Raw genomic sequence first — 15,370 nt, forward strand, 5'->3', positions numbered from 1 at the left:
TGTGCACACAACCTCTCTCTTTCATTCTTGATTCCTTTGGCCCACTACATTTTCTCCTACTCTTTCAGTTGTTCCATTCAATTGCTATCTGAGACTTGAAAAGCTGAGCTGTTTTTTCAAGGCTCAGAACTAGTACCAATCACAGCCTTGAAAAGAACGTAAGAGTTGAAAGGCGAAGTGAGACAGAGCATTGCTCTTTCAACTTCCTCCTTCAGCTCTCTGCACTTGTCACCACCTGTCGCGCTCAGGCTGGGATTCAGTAATCAGACTCGATGGTGTTATAAATTCCTTCTTTATTAATGAGATTTCAACATTGTATTTACTCCGCTTCATGTGAATACCTGCTCTAACTCACTACTCCTCTAACTATCTATTCCTGCAGCGTTGATATGAAAGTTGACAGAGCAAAGCTTTCCCGCCTCTCCAACCCTTATGAAGGAGGAAGGTGCGAGCGTAACCTCGCGCTCCTCCTGAGAGATCCCTCTCCTTCGCCCTCCTCTGTTCCCCCCTTTTCTGTCGTCGCCGGGCGCGCGGAGAGGGGGGTTTCTGATCTGCTTTCCATCCGAAGTACTGGCACTCTTATCTGGCGCGGGAGGGGCGAAGGAGGGAGAGCTGGGCAGTGACTTCTTCCCGGGACTACTGGGCGAAGGAGGGGTTAGGATGCCCCTCTCCTCCCCTCCCCGCTGTGCGAAGGGAGGCGTGAGAAAGGGCAGGGAAGAGTTTTCGGCCGTTGGAATTTCAAGGTCCCTAACTGTTGGCATCTCTCTCTCATTCTCCTCTTCGTCTCCCAGCTGCACCTCCTGGAATCCCAAATCCCCCTCCCCACTCTCTGTAGCATCATTCTTAGGTTCTTGATCCAAAGTCCCGACACCACCTCATGAAAAAGAGGGGGGGAGCAGAGGCTTTGTGGACACCAGGCAGTTTGCTGCAGGTGTCAACTGTACCTTAGAGTTAGGAACAGCTCTCTTCTGCTTTCTTTATTACCAGCATTCACATGTATACACATATAGTATACAAGAGGCCCAGAGATGCAATTCCTATCATGGATGAAGATACATCAACATCTGTTTATTTATTTGATTTTGAAATAAAATAAATAAATAATCCATCCTTCCTGCCAGTAGGGGCCAAGGGCAGCAAATTTATTAGTAGTAGTAGTATCCTGCTTTTCAGGAAATAAATCCTTCTAAATCAGGTCACACAAAACATCAAATTGCATTAGAAGAACATAGAACTACATACTTGTACCTAAGTTTGCTTATTTCTCCCACCTCCCACTCCATTTTCCTTTTTAGATTGTAAGCTAGAGTAGGGACTTCTCCCAGTAAAGTAGCTGTGAGAGCTTTCTTTGGCTGAACACCAGAAACCAAATCATTTAAACAAATAAATACATACCACAATAAACAGTATAAACATAAAAAGTCATTAGGATCCTTCGCACTGGGCAGTTGATGAAAGAATGGCCCTGTAGTGGGGATAGTCCAGCTGGAAAAGGCTCTGAGCTGGCCTTTGCCTATGTCTTTCCCTTCTGGAATCGTTCCTACAGGGCACTTGGCAACAGACACCCCTGTTTGGTGAGAGGAAAGTCCAGCTGGAGCAGATGGTCTTTGTCTGCTACCCCCACTTTCCTGGAATCCTTCTCCTGGAATGATCACAACACAATTAATCTCTATTAATTTCAGCACCTCCTGAGGAGGTGGGGGAAGAACAAATACTGCCATGAACAAAAATCTGCATTTATTTCTGCAGTCTATTTATTTATTATACTTGTATACCGCCCCATAGCCAAAGCTCTCTGGGCGGTTTACAGTAACTAAAAACAAATACAATTTAAAATACATCTTTTAAACAATTTAAAACACAATTTAAAAATTTAAAACAATATAAAAAGTTAGAGAATAGAATTGTCATACTTTTCTGATACAACACCTGCACTTTCAAAAAAAAGCTGGCTTTCTAAATTAAAGTACAAAAACCTGAAACCAAAACAAATTTGGCAACCCTACAGGGAGAAAATAAATCAAGGGATTATGACACAGCTGGCACTGGGCTATTTGACTGTTAGCCAACCCCCAGCTTAAAGACGATTTTTTTCACAGAACAGCTAAAATATTTTACAGAAGGAAAACATGCTGATATACTATGTGCTGACGGCATGAGGAGGGCACAGATTTGGGACCTAAGACTTAAAGCTTTCAACAAACAACTGAGCTCCTTTCCCACCTTACTTCCTTTGAATACCTGAAAAAGAAAGAAAGGACCAACGGATAGGAACACGTAGAAACGTGCGTTGTAATCTTTCGCGCACGCGCAATTTCTTGTTGAACTGGTCCGAAAGCTGGGACCGCGCAAGCGCACCGAGCCCTTGGTGGTGTTTTTTTTTAATAGTGGCTGTGTTGATGCAATGTGGCGCAAGCGCGCTTCAAACCTGTCTGTCAGAAGCTTCCGGGGAGCCAGTACTAGCCCAGGTAAGCACAAAACGAGTGGCTGAGGGCCACTGTAATTAGAGTGCCGCGTCTCTTCAGGCGGAAAGGTAGAAGGGGTTACGGTCTCATCCCCAATCTAGGAGAGGGAGATGGTGCTCCTCGGGTGTATTATAGCTGGATTAGTTTGAGTATTTGAGGGCTGTTATCACGAAAAGATAGCCAGTCTTGCAGCGCTGATAGCGGAGGATTATTGTAGCCTGAGTGGGAAATGTCTTTCTTCGTGTGTGTGCGCGTGCTTTGTAGGCGATTCTCTTTTGTGGACTCTCTCTCTTTTTGATGGCCATAGGTGGGTCTACCGGGAGAGGTGGCGTTTTGGTTTTTCTTGGTCTCTTAGCTACCAAATAGTGTGGGGAGGAGACTTGTAGGGTGCCTCTCATGCCCCCAATAATTTGTAATGTAGGGCTGTTTCAGAGATGGAATGAACTTCCTAATGACTATCCATTTGTTGTGGGAAGCTGCGTGTAACATCCAGATGACACAACAGCAACAAGCAAACCAATTTTGACTTCATTGCATGTGCCAGTGTGTGAGTGTATGTGTCTCACAGCTAAATAAGTGTATGTTTATTGCACATGAAGCTGTACATATGTCCAGTTTCCAGCACAGAAGTTGTAAATCCACAGATGAAACCTTTCATGTGTAAAACAGCCTGTAGTTGAGTTCGGTTGGCTGTTATATAGCCATGTTGGCTCTAGGATGTCCTGGAGATCTGTCTCATCTCCTACGGAAAAAAGCAACATGTTTTTGACTGAAAACAGGCACAACACTTGTAAGAGGAGAAGGGCAACTTTGGACTGAATGTAGTATATTCGCCAGAGCTGAGCTCTGAAAAAAACAACAGTCCAGCAAGTTTGAACTAGCTATGCAGGCTTAAGCAGATTTGATTCTGCAGTTAATCAGACTGTAATGCTTTCAATTTTATTTATTATTTATTTCATTTATAACTTACCTTTTCTCCAAAGAGCTCAAGGTAGCATACAAATGTGATTCCTCCCTCCCAATTTTATCTTCACAACAACCCTGTGAGGTAGGTTAGACGAGAGCCACTGACTGGCCCAAGGTCACCCAGTAAGCTTAATGACTGAGTGGGAATTTGAACTCTGATCTCCAAGGTCCTAGATCAACACTTCCACTATACCATACTGGCTCTCAGTGCCTCAAAGTGCCAGCATCTGCGTTTCTACATTTAAATTGAGAATTTATTCTACAAAACAAATTATTCTGATTGCATAGGATTTATGCAGTTCACTGTCTCATTTATTAGTATAAAATAGGGGAAATGAATAAAAATAAAGTATTAAAATGTTTCAAAAGCTTTATATGATAAAAAAGATAGCACACAGCACATATGCTGGTGGGACGAGGAATGAGACATACATGATGAAAGGAGGCTGTGCAGACAAGTTTTAATTATACTTCCCATGGTATCACCAATACAATCTCTTGAAATGCACTTTTGCACTACTTAACACATTTTTATCATGATTGTTGTTATGTGCCCTCAAGTTGATTTTGAATTATGGTGACCCTATGAATCGGCGACCTCCAATAGCATCTGTTATAAACCACCCTGTTCAGATCTTGTAAGTTCAGGTCTGTGGCTTCCTTTACGGAATCAATCTATCTCTTGTTTGGCCTTCCTCTTTTTCTACTCCCTTCTGTTTTTCCTAGCATTATTGTCTTTTCTAGTGAATCCTGTCTTCTCATGATGTGTCCAAAGTATGATAACCTCAGTTTCCTCATTTTAGCTTCTAGTGACAGTTCTGGTTTAATCTGTTCTAACACCCAGTTATTTGTCTTTGTCATGGTCCATGGTGTCTGCAAAGCTCTTCTCCAACATCGTATTATAAATGAGTTGAATTTTCTCTTATCCACTTTTTTCACTGTCCAACTTTCACATCCATACACAGAGATCAGGAATACCATGGTCTGAATGATACTGACTTTAGTGTTCTGTGATCCAACTTTGCATTTGAGGACCTTTTCTAGTTCTCTCCTAGCTGACCTCCCCAGCGCTAGTCTTTTTCTAATTTCTTGACTGTTGTCTCCATTTTGGTTAATCCTTGACAAGTTCAGTGTCCTCATTGGCAGCTTTAAAGTTACATAAATTTTCTGTTGTTATTTCTCAATCTCTGGTAAAGGTAAAGGTGTCCCTGCACTTATAGTGCGAGTCATTTCCAACTCTTAGGGTGACGTCTTGCGACGTTTACTTGGCAGACCATATATATGGGGTGGGATTGCCAGTTCCTTCCCCGGCCTTTCTTTACCCCCCAGCATATGCCGGGTACTCATTTTACCAACCACGGATGGATGGAAGGCTGAGTGGACCTCGACCCCTTTTACTGGAGATTCGACTTCCTCCTTCCGTTGGAATCGAACTCCGGCTGTGAGCAGAGCTTTGGCTGCGTTACCGCCGCTTACCACTCTGCGCCACAGAGGGTCTATAATCTCTGGTACCTCTCCCTTTTCTAAATCCAGCTTGGACATCTGGAATTTCTCGCTCCATATATGGTAAGAGCATTTGTTGTAGAATCTTGACTTGCTTGGGATATTAAGGCAATAGTTCAATAAATACTGCATTCTATAGGATCCCCTTTCTTTGGAATTGGGATATATATTGAATGCTTCCAGTCTGTGGACCATTGTTTAGTTTTCCATATTTGTTGACAAATTTTTGTCACAATTTGGACAGATTCAGTCTCAGTAACTTGTAGGAACTCTATTGGTATGCCATCTGTTCCTGGTGATTTGTTTCTTCCAAGTATTGTAAGAGCAGCTTTCACCTCACATTCTAAAATTTCTGGTTCTTCATCATATGGTTCTTCCGTGAATGAATCCGACATCCTTTCATCTCTTTTATATAGTTCTTTGGTGTATTGCTTCCATCTTCCTTTTATTTCATCTTGGTCAGTCAGTATGTTCCCCTGTTGATTATTCAGCATCCCTACTCTTAGCTTAAATTTGCCTTTCTTTTGGAATAGGGCTGTTCTACCTTTTTTGTTGTCCTCTTCTATTTCTATACAATAACTATTGTAATAGTTCTCTTTGTCCCTACGTACTAGTCGCTGTATTGTTGCATTTAGGACTCCTTTAGCTTTTGCTTTCCTTCTTTCTTTAACCATTTTAAGAGTTTTGTCAGTCATTGAGGTCTTTCTCTCTTGTCTTTTTACATTCTTCCCTGATAATGTCTCTGACTTCAGTCCATAGTTCTTCTGCTTCTCTACGTGTAAAGCCTCAAATCTGTTCCTTATTTGAACTTTATATTCTCCTGGGATGTTATTCAAATTGTATTTTGGCATTGTGATTGCTTTGTTCTTCTGTAGCTTTACTCTGAGTTTCGATATTTCTAGTTCATGATCTGTACCGCAGACTGCTCCTGGTCTTGTTTTGCAGAAAGTATGGAACTTCTCCATCTTCTGCTACCAATTATTGAATCAATTTGATTCCTATGTTGACCATTTGGTGATGTCCACATGTACAGTCATCTTTTCGGTTGCTCAAAAAATGTATTTGCAAGAAACAAATTATTGGCTTCCCAGAATTCAGTAAGTCTTTCTCCCGCTTTATTTCTATCTCCTAAGCCCCATTTCACTACAATTCCTAGTTCTTCTCTGTTCCCTACTTTTGCATTCCAGTCCCCCATGATTATCAGCACATCTCGTTTTGGTGTGTGATCAATTTCTTCCTGTACTTCTCTCCAATAAAATCTCTCCAATTCCTCTTCTTCTGTGTGCCGTTGTAGCGTAGACTTGGATGATGGTTATGTTAATAGGTTTCCCATTAAATCTCATTAATATCACTCTCTCAGACCTTGCTTTATAGCTCCTAATTACTTTTGCTACATCACTTCTCACTATTAAAGCAACCTCGTTCCTTCTTAATTTCTCGTTTCCTACATAAAATATTTTATAGTTGCCTGATTGAAAATGTCCCATTCCCATCCATTTTAATTCACTCACACCAAGTATTGTAATGTTGATGTGTTCCATTTCTTGCTTGACAATTTCTAACTTTTCCTGGTTCATGCTTCTCACATTCCATTTTCCTGTTGTCTATGCCGTACAACTCTGGACTCTCTTTTCGCATCTGTGCACATCAGTCTCTGGGTTTCCATTTGGCTTTGACCCAGCTGTGTCATTAGTCACAGTGCTACTCATACTTGTCCGTTGTTCTTCCCCAGTAGCTCACTGAGTGCCATCTAACCTGGGGGTCTCATCTTCTGGAACTATCTCATGTTGCATTTTGGATACTATGTTCATAGGGTTTTCTTGGTAAGAGGTATTCAGAGGCGTAGTGGTTAAGGTGTTGGACTATGACCTGCGAGACCAGGGTTCGAATCCCCACATAGCCATGAAGCTCACTGGGTGACCTTGGGCCAGTCATTGCCTCTCAGCCTCATGAAAACCCTATTCATAGGGTCGCCATAAGTTGGAATCGACTTGAAGGCAGGACATTTACATTTTTAGTCTGGTGTCTCAGCTTTATCCATTCTGCCTTGGGTGCCCCTGCTAGGAGTCTAGCTTCTTGGTCTAGACTCCTGACGGCAATGTTCTCTGCTTCTTCAACACTCTCAAACCCCCTCACCACGTTAAGGTGTGCATCCTAGAGCAGTTTTATCATGTACATATATGTATATAAAATGTGTGATGAATGGATAGGCACACTGAGTATCCATATGATGCTTCAAGAAAAACATGGACAGCCAACCGGAAGCATGGGAGGGTAAGACTGATGGCTCTGCTGGGAATTTATTTGCTGGCGTGCTCACCTATAGTTTCAGTTGCAAAGCTGTGAAGAAGCCAGGCGCAGAAGGGGGGTATTATTATCTGTAAACAGCAAGAACCAGTTACTTATAAACGGTGAGAATATTTATTGTTAACATATGTCTTAATACAAGGTTTTCAAGGTTTCTATCCCCAGGGCCCATTTGAAAGGGCTTCAAATTACTGAGACCCACCAGTAATCACAAAATTTGTGTTGCAGTGGTGGAGCCAGTCACAAAATGGTGGCTGATGGAGTTGGAGTGTGGCATGATTAGTTTGCAGTTACTGACATAGCTTTCTATTGATATTTAATCTCCTTTTAGAAAATATAGCTTTGGTATATTTTTCTAAAAGTGCAGTCTATAAATATTTCAGTAAATAAATACAAATTGCAAAATCCTTTATCATAGCATTTTACTTGTGGCTAGAAGTTCCATATTTCAGCTTTCCTCAAGGTTGCTATAAGCTCTGGAGGTATTGGCATCAGCACCCCACTCTAATCCAGGAATTCTCACACTTTATACCTCAGGAACCCACTTGAAAGTGAGAAAAATTACTGAGACCTGCCAGTCACAAAATGGTGGCAGATGGAGACAATTTAATATAATCAGCTGACAATTCCTGACATCAATTTCTATTGATATCTGAAGTCTGCCTTAGACATTACTCATTTCTTTGCCACAGCAATTTCCTTGTGGCAAGGAGTTCCATAGTTCAACTTTTATCAGCCTAAATACAGATATTAGTTCTGAAATCAGTGTGACTCTGCTTCCTATTTTAGGAAGATTTGCTCTAAGTACTCTTAAGTACAGAGGGCTTTTTATTTTATATTTTCTCCTCCCCCCAGAAGTTTTTGTTTCTGTTTGTTTGTTTGTTTATTGCACTTGTATACCGCCCCATAGCCGAAGCTCTCTGGGTGGTTTACAGCAATCAAAAATATTAAAACAAATATAGAATTTAAAACACATATTTTAAAAACAATTTAAAACACAATTTTAAAATTTAAAACAATATAAAAACAATTTTTAGATTAACCACAGTTTAGCTTGTTGTCTAAACCCTTAACTGTGGGTTATCTTAACTATGGTTATTTGAAACAAGCTTGTTTCATAAGCTATGGCTAAAGTTGGGTGTTTCATTTAACCACAGTTAAGATAACCATAGTTTGTCTAGGTTTAGACAACACAGCAAGCTGCACTTAATAAAAACAGAAGCAAAAGCTTCCAAACCCCTCACAGCCAGGAAGGAGAATGTACAAGCTGAAGTTTGTTGCAGCTTATTCTTGTAGTACTAAACTATGTGTTATGCTATGTCCAAGCCATCCTAAAATGTTCTCTCTCTCTTTCCCTCTCTGAGCTGCTTCAGATGTGAGGGGAAGTGTTATTTGCAGAGCAAGTGACTTTTTTTCAGTTACCTGGTTGTGCTTGTTGGTGACATCTGAAGGGGAATGTTGCCTAGGCTCAAGGAGCATCTACAGCAGTATTTCTCAAACTATGGACTGGGACTGACCACTAGACCTCAGACCATCGCCCGGTTGTATTGTAGCCTTTTGGTTGGAGTACCGCCAAGAACAGCAGCTCCCCTCATGTATAGGCAGAAACTGAAATGAGGGCAAGGCATACAAAGTTGCCGAGGAGTAAAGGAAAGAAAGAGAGGAAATGGATGACAGATGGACAGAGTGGCCAGCTGAGTGTGAGGGAAGGGAAAGAACTAGAAGGAGGGAAGTGAAAGGGACCAACTGAGGGAGAGGGAAAGGAGAGGTTCCTGGGGCTGCTGCAGCACCTTCTGGCTCCTCCATTTCACTCTCTCACACACACACCCATACCCCAGTTCTCCTTCCTTTTCCTGTCCAGTCTTCTGCTCGGTTAGGAAGCCTCTTCTCTGAGGGGAATGGGCCAGAGAGACCACAGAAGGAAATTATAAAGGGGGGGGGAGAACCGCCTTGCTACATGGAAAGAAACAAAAGGTTAAAAGATTTATTACTGATACTATTTTTTATTGTGAAGAGAAATCAAGGAAAATTCTGCACCAGCAAATTCCTCCCAAAATGGGAAGGCTGAGTCATTATACCACAGACACTGGCTTCCTTCATTGGAATAAAGCTGAACTATGGGACTCCATGCTACCAGGAAAATACTGGAGCAAAGAATCTAGCAATTTCCAAAGAAAAATTAGATATCAATAGAAAACCAATATTAGTAACTGTCAGCTGATTATACCAAATTCTGACTCCATTGATCGCCATTTTGTGACTGGTCAGCCTGAGTAATTTTCAGCCTTCTCAAGTGGACCCTGGGGATAGAAAGGTGGATAACTTGGCTACAGAAGCTGCCCTTCAGACATTAACAGGTATTGCTAGACAACCGTAGAACTTATTTATGCATTTGGCTGTCACTGCTTCATCTGGAGAGGTTTAGACAGTTATTTTCTATGCTCGGGGAGTCCCAAAGTGATAAAACAGGAAATCCATAGTAAACGGATGCTCAACCTCACATGACTTACCAGATATCAGAACATATTTTCTATCCGTGTGAGGCTGTAAAGCTGAACAATCAATGAATAGATTTAAAATGGAACAATTAAACCAAGTGATTGCTGCCCTGGGCTCCTGCTGGGAGGAAGGGTGGGATATAAATCAAATAATAAATAAATAAAATCTTTTACTCATATTTTGTCTGTCACTTTTGCTACCATGCTACAGGCACTTACCTTGCAGCTACCAAGGTTCATGTGTTCTATCTGCTTAAATTGTCTTTGTTGCTAGCAAATGTATTGGATCTATTCCTTTTATAAGAGCTGAACTGTAAAAGAGGTCTCTAAATATTTTATTACCCTGTTTCTTCCGTGTCCCTTGAGATAGTAACACATCTACATTTTAAGACTTTGCTCAAAAATGGAGGAGACTGACAGAGAGGCAGTTGCAACAGCTGTACAGAGGGTGGCTGGGATGCTGCAGCGGCCAGACCAGCTGGATAAAGTGGAACAATATCGTCGGAGGGAAGCCCGTAAGAAGGCTTCCGTGGAAGCTAGACTAAAGGTATGAAACCTCAGTACTAAGCCTATGTCATTATAGTGAATAATAGAATAGAATACTCTAGATAAACTCTGTAAAATCTTTTTCTGTAGAACCACAGTGCTAAAAAAGATAAAATGTTCTATCTCAATCACCATGCAGGACACAACTATTTAAAAGGTGTCTCGTGCAGCCAAAGAGCTGGGGAGGAGGACGCTTGTACACAGGGAAGGGATGGGGAGGGGAAAGAGTCTCCTTCTCTCTTCTTGGTCCTTTTACTGTGTTGGTCTTAGTTGGGGGTGGGGGGAGCATCTCATTTACCTTTTGGGGAAATCAACAGTCCCACGGCACCTTAAACAATAACAATACAACCCATGATATCTACTTGGAAGTAAATCTCATTGAGTTCCACATGGCTTACTCCCAGGTAATATAGGCATATAGGATTGCAGTGGAAGAAATGAATTGAGGCCTAATCTTTCATGGACTGGAGTTTACTTTTCAGATGCATGTCAGTTCTGCCTATGAAGCCTTATGCCACAATATATATTCTTTAAGGTGTCCCAGGTCTCTTTTTGGGTTTGGAATAGCAAACTAACACAGCTACCGCTCTGGAATTTCATATGTTTTGCCCCCTCCCCTTTTTAATTTCTGTATCTAATTATTTTAAAATTAGTTTCTTCATCTACTCCTGCTCCTCCCTCGTATTTCACCATCAGCACTTCCTTCATCCCACAACATTCCTACTGATGTTAACTTAACTCTTGGTTTAATAATGTAGTATCGTAATGCTGAAGCTTGTCTTTTCAGGCAGCAATCCAGTCACAGTTAGATGGAGTCCGAACTGGTTTAAGTCAACTGCATAATGCACTGAATGATGTCAAAGATATTCAGCATTCTTTGATTGATGTAAATAAAGACTGGCGGCAAAGTATAAACACCATAGAAAACCTCAAGGATGTTAAAGATGCTGTAGTTCAACATAGCCAACTAGCAGCCGCTGTAGAAAACCTCAAAAATATATTCTCAGGTATGAGTCTACAATGAGTGGTCCCACTCTGAGGCAACACCAGCAATGTAGTGGCAAATTCAGAAGTGCAGGGTCCCTTCATGATAGTCACAGCCAAGCCCCCTCTCCCTTTTTTTCTGCTGAATTGAGAATGAGATTCTTGTTAGTGCCTTCTCCTACAATAACAGACATCCCTAGGAGCCAATCATCATGAAAGCAGAGTGTTTGCTACTGAGAAGTGTCATCTCAGTGGCTGACTCACCTGTTCACTCTGATGGGCTGCAATCAGCAGGAAAGGACAAGGAACCATGTTAGGTTAACACATTCCTCTTTCATGATGATTGGCTCTTAGGATGTTGGAGATATTGGGACCGTGTTCCCAAAAAAGTAAGGGGTCTACGATTTCCCCAAGACCCTGAACAACTACACCCCAACACACCGAGGGTACACATGTGCTGGGGCCAGCAAGGCCCCCAGAGTCTTAGCTTCCTTTAAAAAAAAAGGAAGATAATCTGACATCTATAAAAAAAGTTAGAAAGCAAAACATGGAGGAAGTGTTCTAAGGCTTTTTACAGAGAAGCTGCTGTTGCTAAGGATGCTTAATCACTGTTGTTGAATAGTCAGAGGAAGGAATGCTGATCATTGCTATCTGGGACTTGAGGAGTGGGGCTTCCCAGAGCAGCAGAAAATTTATTTATTTATTTATTTATTTATTAAATTTATATACCGCCCGACTAGCAATAGCTCTCTGGGCGGTGAACATAAAACAGCATAAAAATACAATAAATAACAAAACAATACTAAAATACAAGCAACAATCCAACACAATAAACATTTTTAAAATTAAATCAGTGTAATTTAAAATGCTTCAGAGAATAGGAAGGTTTTGACCTGGCGCCGGAAGGAGAGCAGAGTCGGCGCCAGGCGTACTTCCTCAGGGAGACTGTTCCATAGTTCGGGGGCCACCACTGAGAAGGCCCTAGATCTTGTCATCACCCTCCGGGCCTCCCTGTGAGTTGGAACCCGGAGGAGGGCCTTCGTAGCAGAACGTAGTGCACGGGCCGGTTCATATCGGAAGAGGCGTTCCGCAAGGTATCATGGTCCCGCACCGTATAAGGCTTTATAGGTTAATACCAACACTTTGAATCTAGCCCGGAAACATATTGGCAACCAGTGCAAGCTGGCCAGAACAGGTGTTATATGCTCGGACCGCTTGGTCCTTGTCAGCAATCTGGCCGCTGCATTTTGCACTAGTTGTAGCTTCCGAACTGTCTTCAAAGGTAGCCCTACGTAAAGCGCATTACAGTAATCCAAACGTGAGGTTACCAGAGCATGTACCACTGATGTAAGGTCCTCTTTACTCAAATAGGGACGTAGCTGGGCTACCAACCGAAGTTGGTAAAACGCATTCCTAACCACCGAGGCTACTTGAGCCTCAAGTGAGAGGGAAGAGTCTAAAAAGACTCCCAGACTACGAACCCGGTCCTTTAGGGGGAGTGTAACCCCGTCCAGGACAGGGTATATATCCACCATCCGATCAGAGAACCCGTCCACCAACAGCATCTCAGTCTTGTCTGGATTGAGCTTCAGTTTGTTAACTCTCATCCAGTCCATTGTCGAGGCCAGGCAACGGTTCAGCAAATCGACAGCCTCACCTGAAGAAGATGAAAAGGAGAAGTAGAGCTGCGTGTCATCAGCATACTGATGACAACGCACTCCAAAACTCCTGATGACCTCTCCCAACGGCTTCATGTAGATATTAAAAAGCAGGGGGGACAAAACTGACCCCTGCGGGACCCCATATTGGAGAGCCCGCGGTGTCGAGCAATGTTCCCCAAGCACTACCTTCTGGAGACGACCCGCCAAGTAGGAGCGGAACCACTGCCAAGCAGTACCTCCAACTCCCAACTCCGCGAGCCTCTCCAGAAGGATACCATGGTCGATGGTATCAAAAGCCGCTGAGAGATCAAGGAGAATCAACAGAGTTACACTCCCTCTGTCTCTTTCCCGACATAGGTCATCGTACAGGGCGACCAAGGCTGTCTCAGTGCCAAAACCGGGCCTAAAACCCGATTGAAATGGATCTAGATAATCAGTTTCATCCAATAGCGCCTGGAGCTGGCCAGCAACCACCCGTTCCAAGACCTTGCCCAGGAATGGAACATTCGCCACTGGCCTGTAGCTGTTAAAATTGTCTGGGTCCAAGGAAGGCTTTTTCAGGAGTGGTCTCACCACTGCCTCTTTCAGACAGCCCGGGACCACTCCCTCTCATAAAGAGGCATTTATCACTTCCTTGGCCCAGCTACCTGTTCCATTCCTACTAGTTTTTATCAGCCAGGAGGGGCAAGGATCCAGTACCGAAGTGGTTGCACGTACCTGTCCAAGCACCTTGTCCACGTCCTCGAGTTGAACCAACTGAAGCTCATCCAACAAAACAGGACAAGACTGTGCTCCGGACATCTCACTAGGATCTACTGCTATAACTTGAGAGTCTAGGTCCCGGCGGATACATGAGATCTTATTCTGGAAGTGATCGGCAAACTGATTACAGCGGGCCTCTGATGATTCCACCGTGTCCGGAGGGTTTGAATGGAGAAGCCCCCGGACAACTCGAAAGAGCTCCGCTGGGCGGCAAAGAGATGATTTAATAGTGGCAGCAAAATGATGTTTTTTAGCTGCCTTCACTGCTCCTACATAGAGCTTAGTCGAAGCACTAACCAGCGCATAATTGTATCCGTCGGGAGTTCGTCTCCATTTCCGCTCAAGCCTCCTCCTATCTTGCTTCATCGCTCTCAGCTCCGGAGTATACCATGGAGCTGTATGAGCTCTACACAGGAGAGGGCGTGCAGGAGCGATCGTGTTTACAGCCCGGGTCATCTCCGTATTCCACAGAGCGACCAGGGCTTCAGCAGGAGCGCCAGTCCTATCAGCCGGAAAATCCCCCAGAGCCCTTTGAAAACCTTCAGGATCCATTAGTTTCCGGGGGCGGACCATTTTAATAAGTCCCCCACCCTTGCAGAGGGAAGAGGTTACTGAAAGTCTAAACTTCAGCAAGCAGTGGTCTGTCCATGACAAAGGGAGTGTTGTAAAACTCCCCACATCCAGATCACTTTCCCCATGCTCAGTAGCAAAAACAAGGTCTAGAGTGTGCCCCGATACATGTGTTGGACCACTAACATATTGAGACAGTCCCATGGCTGTCATGGAAGCCATGAAGTCCTGAGCCGTGCCAGACAAAGTGGTCTCGGCATGAATGTTGAAATCCCCCAGTACTATTAGTCTGGGGGACCTCAACAATATATCCGAGACCACTTCCGCCAGCTCAGTTAGGGAAGCCATTGGGCAGCAAGGTGGGCGGTACACCAAAAGGATTCCCAGCCTGTCCCTCTGGCCCAACACAAGGTGCAAACACTCCAGGCCAGTAACTGAATGAACATGGTGCTTGGTGAGTGAGATGGAACTCTTATAGACGACAGCAACCCCACCTCCCCGACCCTCAGATCTACCATGATGCTGAACCAAGTACCCCGGTGGGCAGAGCTGAGAGAGACCAACTCCTCCCTGCTCACCCACCCAGGTCTCGGTTATACATGCCAGATCGGCTGCCTCATCCACAATCAAATCGTGGACGAGGGAGGTTTTATTATATACCGATCTGGCATTTAATAACAGCAACTGGAGATCTGAGAGTTGGCTGATAGGACTACCAACGACCTTGCGGGTGTGGGAAGGACCGGAACAAGGCACAGCCACAACATGTCTGGACCGCGTTCCCCTTACCTGGCACGTCCTTCTCACAGCGCCATACCTTCCTTTGCCCGTCACTACGGCAATTGGGGCCCCCTCAAGTCTCCCCGCCTGATGGATAAAACTCTCTCCGAAGCACATAATACAACTAAAATATACAACAATTAAACGTATAAAAACAGCTATATATACAGCCATATATACAGCATATAAACATACACACTCACTCAGACATACATTCATATAATCAGGCACCCATTCATCTCAAATTGCATCAACACACACACACACACACAAAAGAAAAGAAAAGAAAAGAAAAGAAAGGAGCAGCACAGCAGCAGCAGCCTCTCCT

General features: G+C 43.4%; 1 protein-coding gene across 7 annotated transcripts in view; it reads left to right on the forward strand.

Moving 5' to 3' along the window:
• The window catches only part of EXOC3 (exocyst complex component 3), a 62,753-nt gene that overhangs the window by 23,292 nt on the left and 24,091 nt on the right, over positions 1-15,370 (forward strand). The window contains exons 1-3 of one of the 7 annotated variants that reach the window (XM_061590030.1): positions 2,376-2,468; positions 10,110-10,286; positions 11,073-11,292. In XM_061590030.1, the coding sequence (XP_061446014.1) occupies positions 10,143-10,286; positions 11,073-11,292 (364 nt within the window). In that variant the 5' untranslated portion in view covers positions 2,376-2,468; positions 10,110-10,142. Of the gene's footprint in view, positions 1-2,375; positions 2,469-2,494; positions 2,534-10,105; positions 10,287-11,072; positions 11,293-15,370 lie in introns of those variants that run through there. The other 6 variants (XM_061590031.1, XM_061590036.1, XM_061590034.1 and 3 more) reach the window with 6 other exon arrangements.

Source organism: Rhineura floridana, chromosome 11 (genome assembly GCF_030035675.1).
Source record: "Rhineura floridana isolate rRhiFlo1 chromosome 11, rRhiFlo1.hap2, whole genome shotgun sequence".
Classification (NCBI taxonomy): domain Eukaryota; kingdom Metazoa; phylum Chordata; class Lepidosauria; order Squamata; family Rhineuridae; genus Rhineura; species Rhineura floridana.